General features: G+C 36.4%; 1 protein-coding gene across 1 annotated transcript; it reads left to right on the top strand.

The window, feature by feature from the left end:
* Positions 1-2,341: 2,341 nt before the first annotated feature.
* On the top strand, positions 2,342-7,197 carry LOC140980698 (glutamate receptor 2.2-like). The gene is made up of 5 exons (XM_073446704.1): positions 2,342-2,615; positions 3,008-4,347; positions 4,497-4,809; positions 4,958-5,364; positions 5,478-7,197. The coding sequence occupies exons 1-5, from the start codon at positions 2,342-2,344 to the stop codon at positions 6,147-6,149; spliced, it is 3,006 nt and encodes a 1,001-aa protein (XP_073302805.1). The 3' UTR covers positions 6,150-7,197.
* Positions 7,198-8,534: the final 1,337 nt, after the last annotated feature.

Genomic DNA, 8,534 nt, shown 5'->3' with positions numbered 1-8,534 from the left:
TTTCTCCATACATTTGGATTGAATTGAATTAAAATCACAGCCGACCAATTAATTTACCATGGCTCTTTTCCATTTGATTTAGAATTGGAGTTACAAATTTTCAATATTATAAAAAAGTTTTTAATTGTTCATTCATCCAAGAGCATGAAAGTGGCTTTACCAAATTTGGTATGCTAAATGATGTGCGTTGTGAGAGTGTGAAAATCAATACTTTGGAAAGATGTAGACACAATATATATATGGTAATACTTAATAGATAGACAGCATTAAATGCCACTGATTTGTATGCATAATTTAGGCACTTTTAACCAAATTTGTGTCCTATTTTGGTTAAATAGTCAAATCGAATTCTCTTATCCGTTAGATGAGATCCTACCTATGTGGGCACTATCTTCATTTCATTTTAACGGGTAAGATCTTGTCACATATACAATTTCCAAAAAAAAAGTGGGTCCTATATATACAAAGGCAAATCTTGGCCATCCATCTTAACATGGGGACAATGACCACATGGGTAGGATGAAATAAACTTATCCCTATCAACATCTATCTTTTTAAGTTATCTCGAGTTATCAACCATAATGACCTTTTGTTGCCTTATCGGCACTACACTGATGGTTGGTATCGTCAACAGATCAGACCAGACCAGACCAGACCATCTTGTGTTCATAATTCGATTAAGTCGATGAATTCAAACATGTGTTTAAAAAATAGAATAATTAATCAATGAACCAAACATATTCGAATTCTATCCTTATTTAATCATCTGCATCAAACACAGTCAAGAATTGAAGGTATAATGCAACAAGTTAAACATAATGGATAAAATGCTTCCCCAATTATTTATATAGAGTGGATAATTTGTCCCATGATTTCAATGTTTTCAAACTTAAGTAATTAAGCTTTTTGATGGGAAATTTATAGAATATGATATTCTGTGATTTGATTTGAAGTTGGAAATCCCATATGTATTCATTGAAAAACGTATAGAAGACGAGCAAGTACAATGTATTGATTCAGTAACTTTGCATCTCAAAGTCAATAGTATTTAACAAAAATTTCCAAAGTTTGAACAGATTGGTCGGCAAGATGTGTCGTTTTACCATGAACAATTGACTTGTCGAAAGATTCATTTGATGACCGAATCTAATGTATCGCATTAGTCGATTACACCTCAGAATACAACTTCACAGAATTGCGATCCCGCCATATTAAACTTTATCGATACAATTTTTATGAACGACAACTTAATGTTGTCAGTTTCAAAATTCGACTTATGATCAATGAACAACTCTCCTTTTTCTGTCAAAAAAATGATTCGAACTAGAGAATCATGCGTATTATTAACTAAAATTATACCAAGAATTCAATTCAATAAAATGTAAATTTATGGGAATTTTCAATATTTCGGATCAAATTCAATTTACGACCAAAATGAGTTGAGAGAGACAGATTGATATCTTGACACTGATCATTGTCAACTTCAATCCAAGTTTGATAAAGTCAAAATCAACGGTTAAACATACCAACAACTTGGAACCTTCCAACAAACTTGGAGCAGAGCAGACTTGAGAAAAACGACTATTTCAATTCAAAATTTTTAAAATTTATATTCAATCTTCTCTTCTGGAAAAAAAAAAAGAAATTAGTTTTTTGCACGTAATCTTTTGGAGTATAATTTAATTATTTTTATCATGTTTCTTTTATCGGCTTAATCCCATTTGAATAATTAGTAACTTAACTACGATATAGTACTAACGTAAAATGAACAAGGGCAAACACTTGTGTGAGACAGTCTCACGGATCGTATTTTGTTAAACGGATATCTTATTTGAGTCATCCATGAATATCGGTAGGATTGATCCATCTCACAGATAAAGATTCGTGAGACCGTCTCACAAAGGATCTACTTATGAACAAGAGTACCTAGGCGTCATTAGATTTTGTTATATTTCTATTTAAAAATATATAAAAAAATATTTTTCAACATTTATCTAAACGTCAACACCGTTTCTGTTCTTTAAAATAAAATAATTTAAAATTTTTGAATTTATTTAAGTGTTTTTTTACGTTATAACTTCGTTGTCCAAACTGATCCACGTTTTGAGATAAAGTTAAAATTGAAAAAATACAACTTTATTGGAACTTGGTTGGGTGGAGGCCTGAAAAACTAGACATTCAACCCCACAAGGTCGATTAAGTAATCAGTTGACCAAAAGTAGACTTCGAATCACGATTAAGCTTATTTTACTCTTATAGTTTATTAATATAATATAATTTAAATAATCCCCACCTATATAAACTACCTCGATCCCCCTCAAAAGGCTCGAATATTAATCAAATGAAGCAAAAAACTTGTATGCAAATTGCCATTTTCCATGCACTATTTTTCTTCGTTGTGTGCATAATTACCAGAATGACCTTGGTAGAGGCCACCCCTATCACTGTAAGGGTGGGGGTGATACTGGACAAGGGTGATTATGTTGGTGAAATGGGATTGAATTGTATTTCAATGGCACTTTCAGATTTTTATGGTAAAAATATACATTATAAGACAAGGCTGGTTCTTAACGTTAGGGACTCCAAAGGAAGTGTGGTTGGGGCAGCAGCTGCAGGTACTAAAACAGTCGAAAATTCTGCAACTTTTTCTTTTTTCTGTGAAAATCTACACCAACATTATTTAAAAAAAAAAAAAACGAGAGAACTTATTTATATTATACAGAATAGTTTATCAACAATACCGATAACCTTGACGTTTCATTAGCTATGCGTTCTCGGAGTTTGGAGTATTCATGCAAGTCCTCCTTTTTTCTGCATGATCTCATTGACTAACAGAATACATGAAACACTGCATGAAACGATAATCAACCATCAAACAACATCGGTATCCATGTGGTTCGAACTGATTACAGAATTTTGATATTTAAACCATTTAACACACTTGAAAATAGCACAAACTTGTAGCCAATTTTACCCTTGTCTGACCACCCTTGCACATGAAATGCAGCTCTAGACCTACTGAAGAATGTCGAAGTGCAAGCCATCATAGGTCCCGTGTTCTCAACACAGGCAAACTTCTTGATTGCTCTTGGAGAAAAAGCTCAAGTTCCCATCATTACATTTTCAGCAACGAGTCCTTCTCTTTCATCATTTCGAAGTAAATATTTCTTCCGTGCAAATCTAGATGACTCTTCCCAGGTCCAAGCCATTGCTGGAATAATTCAAGCCTTCGGATGGCGAGAAGTCGTGCCCATCTACGAGGACAATGAATTTGGAGAAGGGATTGTACCATATTTGACTGATGCTTTGGAACAGGTAAATGCCCGAGTACCTTACAGAAGTGTTCTTCCATCGGTAGCAACAGACAGTCAGATTCTTACAGAGCTTTATAAGTTGATGGCAATGCAAACAAGAGTTTTTATTGTCCATATGCGGGCTACTCTAGGTTCCCGCCTGTTCATGAAAGCAGAACAATTAGGAATGATGAGTGAAGACTATGTATGGATTATAACTGATGGCATGACAAATGAAATAAATTCAATGGACCCTTCTGTTATAGAGATTATGTTTGGAGTAATAGGTGTACAACCTCATACTCCAAATACAAAAGAGCTTAAAAACTTCAAAATACGATACCAGATAAGGCTTCAGCAAAATAATCCAATGGCTCTTAGCCAGGAATTGAACATTTTTGGGTTATGGGCATATGATTCGGCCATAGCATTAGCCATGGCAGCCGAGAAAGCACTACTCACAAATGCTACATTTGATAAGGCAGATATCTCAAGAAATTCTACTGATCTTGAAGCCTTTGGGGTCTCTAATGCGGGACCTAAACTTATTCAAGCTTTATCAGGAACTACATTCAGAGGACTTTCTGGAGAGTTTCGATTAGATGATAGGCAACTCCGATCGCCTCCTTATGAAATAGTAAATGTGGTCAGTCCTGCAGTTCGGGTGGTAGGATATTGGAGGAAAGAATATGGAATTACCAGAAAACTTAACTTCACAGATGCTAACACAAAAAAATATTCCACTTCCAAGTTTAACTTAGGATCCACTCTGTGGCCAGGTGATAAAACATCTCCATCTAAAGGCTGGGTGATTCCAACAAATGGGAAGAAACTTAAAGTAGGAGTGCCTGTAAAGATGGGTTTCACAGAGTTCGTTCGTGTCAATTGGAATGCTGATAATTCAACAACTGTTGAGGGATACTGCATAGATGTTTTTGATGCAGTAATGGCAGCACTCCCATATGCTGTACCATATGAATATATTCCATTCGCAACACCTGACCACAAGAAGGCTGGTAGTAACAATGATCTGACATATCAAGTATACCTAGGAGTGAGTATCAATCAACACCACTGCTTTCAACTATTTGGGTGTGGGGAGGGGGGAGGGCAGTAAGAGTTTATATTCAAAGCAATATGCCGCATGCACTATTTAACATGTAATTGAATATATTACTAACCTTTTTTCTGATCAATGAACAGAACTATGATGCTGTTGCTGGAGATGTAACTATTTTAGCAAATAGGTCACAATATGTTGATTTCACACTCCCATATTTAGTTTCTGGCATTTCAATGGTTGTACCGATAAAAGAAGATACGAGCAAAAATGCATGGGTATTTGTAAAACCTCTGACTTGGGAACTTTGGTTGACAAGCTTTTGCTCATTTGTTTTTATTGGGTTTTTGATCTGGATTCTGGAACATCGCATAAATGAAGATTTCAGGGGGCCCCCTTGGCATCAAGTTGGCATGATCTTCTGGTTTGCTTTCTCAACCATGGTCTTTTCTCACAGTAAGTCATCTATCATTCGTTAAATCAAAACTTTTAGCTATGCAAACATGGGGAACTGGTTCATCACTGATCATTTAGTTACATGATTTATAACATAAGAGATGATATAATATTTAAGTTTGTACTCACCACTTACACTGTTTTGTAGAGGAGAGGGTGATAAGCAACTTGGCTAGGTTGGTGCTGATCATATGGTTCTTGGTGGTTCTTATACTAACCCAAAGTTATACTGCCAGTCTTGCCTCCATGTTAACGGTTCAAAAGCTGCAGCCGAAGGTCACAGATGTCAACGTGCTTCTTGAAAACAAGGATTATGTGGGATATAATAAAGGATCATTCATATTAGAATATCTGAAACACATGAATTTCAATGATTCTAGAATTGTTGAATTTAACTCTGCAGAAGAAATGGATAGACTTCTCTCCAAAGGAAGTGAAAATGGTGGTATAGCTGCAGCTTTTCATGAGATCCCATACATAAAATTGTTCCTTTCTAAATACTGCTCAAAATACATCATGGTTGATCCCACGTATAAGGCTGGCGGCTTCGGCTTTGTAAGTGACCCTCCTTCCTTACCCTCTTCATCCTCCTTTCCACCATTGCTATTTATAAAAAGTCTTGCACAAGTCTATCCAGTTTCAAAAATTTTCATTTTTGTACTGCGCAGGTCTTCCCAATTGGTTCGCCTCTAGTACATGATGTTTCAAGAGCAATTTTAAATGTCACCGAGAGTAGAAAGATAGTGGAAATTGAGAGAAAGTGGTTTTCAGGAAAGACCAACTGTCCAGACCCTAGCACCTTGAATTCACAAAAAAGTCTTGGGCTCAGAAGTTTTTGGGGGCTCTTTTTAATTGTAGGGATAATTGGAATATTAGTCTTTATGATCTATGTGGTCATGTTCCTTCGTGAACATTGGCATGTTGTAGAATGGTCTGATCCTGAATCGACAATATGGAAAAAGATGGCTGATTTACTTCAAAGGTTCGACAACAAAGATCTCTCTTCTCATACTTTCAAGAACTTTAGACTTACAGAGAAAGATAATAAATGTAGAGACGACTCAACGGGCATGGCAATGTATTCATCACCTCAAAATCATCATTTAAGTCCATCAGAGTTCGTATTGGCTTCTCTGCCTACTAATGACCCACCGAGTCCAATTTTCTCAAGTCCAAGAGGGCAGACCACAAATTTTCAAGGAGATCAAGGGAATTCAGTGGATAATCCAATAGCAAATAAACAAGGAGAAGCATTTAAGACAAGAAGTCCGGAAATTGAGCTAGCTAATCAAAATGATAATTATCAAATAATCTCAACCTCAGCACAGGCAGTTAACTAACTGAGCCAGACATATTGTAGCTTACTCTATCGGTGACATTTTGTACTCAACTGTGAGGTTGGTACTGTACCTTCTTGATCTAATTCTTGTATAAAATCCTCTCTGAACTTGGTAGTCACTTCTTTCATATTTCTCAGCTGGAAATGTTGCAAAGATCGAAGATGACATTGCGTATGATTGAATGACATTAGTCACAATTCAATGGCAATAATTAAGAAATACTGCAACTTTAAAGAAAATCATGTTTCGTCCCAAACATCAGTTATCATATGAGCAAAACAGCAAGGAATTCAGCCAAGCCAGCAAATGTAGAGCATGGCACGAAGTGTCACAAAAAATGGAAAATGGGAAATGTAACAGAGTTAGTGGGAACTGGGAAGGAGCAAAAGGAAGTCAAAACCCACACGGGTGGAGGGAGTTTGTCAATTGCCACTGATGGAGGCATGAAATTTATTTTCTTTCAGAAAATTTATTTTCCAACTCATCGCGCTCGATTGCTGTTTTTCTTCGCCATATGTTGGCATTTGGAGACATGTGAATCAGCAGGAGTCGATTATATTATATGAAGGAAAACATGAAAACATTTCAACAAACAGTTAATGGGCATTAAGAACAATTACAAAAACAGATCAAATAAACGATTGCTGATATACTTCCGACCAGCCTCCTTCATGAACTGCCCTACCACTACTATGGGGCGGAGGAGGATAGCAAAATCGGATATCAAGTAATCAACTTTCCAACCACTCGGGATATTTTACCTATATATAAATGCAAAGATATTCAGAAATTTTATTGGGATTTCATTTCTGCAAAATGCAAAAATTCTACTCAAAAAAGCGAATTGTATTCCAACAATTCGACCCATTTCATACATTTTAATCCAAACTAGATATCACGATATTTATAACTCAAAAATGGTTCATTGCCTAGTAGTACTCTCTCCACTCACTAAGCCAACAACGAGTATAAAAAGTTGACCGCTGAATATTATATGTCCCAAAAGCAATATAGTCAAGTCTGTCGTGTCTTTTTTCCTCCATGTTGGGACATAAAATAATTCATGACTTACCAACGTCAACTCGAATCTTATGAATCTATTTATTATTGAAAAATCTAACTCATACTCACTGAAATTGCATGGTTCTTTTCCTACACCTGAACTGACCCCAGTCACAGTTCCCAACAAGGGCCAGCATGAAATGAAGAACAGAGTGTTGGAAAGGGTCGAGAGAGTTTCTCGACATATTTTTTCCAGACACTCAAATCAGAGACGGAAAATACGAATAGAGTAGTTAAGGCATCCCTGAAAATGAGAGAATGAGAATAGTCACTACCAAATGAAATCTTCAAACTTATTATTTATTAGAGAACAATATGAGGATCACATATATTTGGTAGGGAATCACATGTGTATAACTCGCGCGCCAGCGAGACATCACCTAGAAGCTCTCTTGATAGAGGCGAGCCTCCACACTTGTTAATTTCATTGGTCATGTACTTCATACTTCTAACTCTTCAGCACATCCACAACTCTTTAGCACATTTCTAGCTCATCAGTACAGTAGGGGTGTGCATTCGGTCAATTCGGTCACCGACCAAACCGAATTACCAATAACCGAACCGAACCGAATTTTATTTTGATAACCGAACCAATCGAATTAGTTTTAATAATCGATCACAAATTAACCGAATTAAAATCGGTTAATTCGATTAAATATAAAAACATTAAAAATATTATAAATTATATAATAAATCTATTTTTTTAAAAAAAATTAATTTATTATTCGGTTAATTCGGTTAACCGATTTTTTTTTTACGAAAACCGAAACCGAACCGAATTAACCGATTTTTTAAACTTTCAAAACCGAATTTCCGAAATAACCGAACCGAATTTCCGAATTTGATCGGTTCGGTCGGTTATTTCGGTTTAACCGAAATCTTGCTCTCCCCTACTCATCAGCTCATTCCTAGCTCCTTAGCACATCTTCGGCCCATTTGCTCATCTTTAGCACATCCAGCACTCCTTAACATACCTCCTACATCCATTCTTCACCCGTCATACTTCATAGATCGCCTCCTTACCTGTCACACTTCTTTGCTCACCTCCACACATGCCACATTTCATTGCTCATCTACATCTTTGTCATCTCTCTTGGCTAAAATTGGCACAACTCCAACTCTAACTACTTTACCCACCCTCTACATCTTAATTCTTTGGCACATCTTTTAACACCTTAGCCTCTATCCCATCTACCATGGCTCGCCTCAACTACCCACTCTAGTGGACCGGTTCTCCGACTTGGATATGGGCCGATCCTGCCATTTGGTTAAAGACCCATGTTGGACTCGGGCATGTGATAGATCTATTTGTGGTGTGGGTAT

Source organism: Primulina huaijiensis, chromosome 7, assembly GCF_012295235.1.
Source record: "Primulina huaijiensis isolate GDHJ02 chromosome 7, ASM1229523v2, whole genome shotgun sequence".
Lineage (NCBI taxonomy): Eukaryota > Viridiplantae > Streptophyta > Magnoliopsida > Lamiales > Gesneriaceae > Primulina > Primulina huaijiensis.
Note: the sequence above shows the minus strand (reverse complement) of the source record. Positions and strands in the feature narration are given on the sequence as shown.

Excerpts from the sequence above, each read along its gene's own strand:
- LOC140980698 (XM_073446704.1), top strand. The coding sequence starts at position 2,342 with ATGAAGCAAAAAACTTGTATGCAAATTGCCATTTTCCATGCACTATTT. Across the intron at positions 4,348-4,496 it reads CATATCAAGTATACCTAGGA|AACTATGATGCTGTTGCTGG; the intron begins GTGAGTATCAAT and ends ATCAATGAACAG. Across the intron at positions 4,810-4,957 it reads AACCATGGTCTTTTCTCACA|AGGAGAGGGTGATAAGCAAC; the intron begins GTAAGTCATCTA and ends ACTGTTTTGTAG.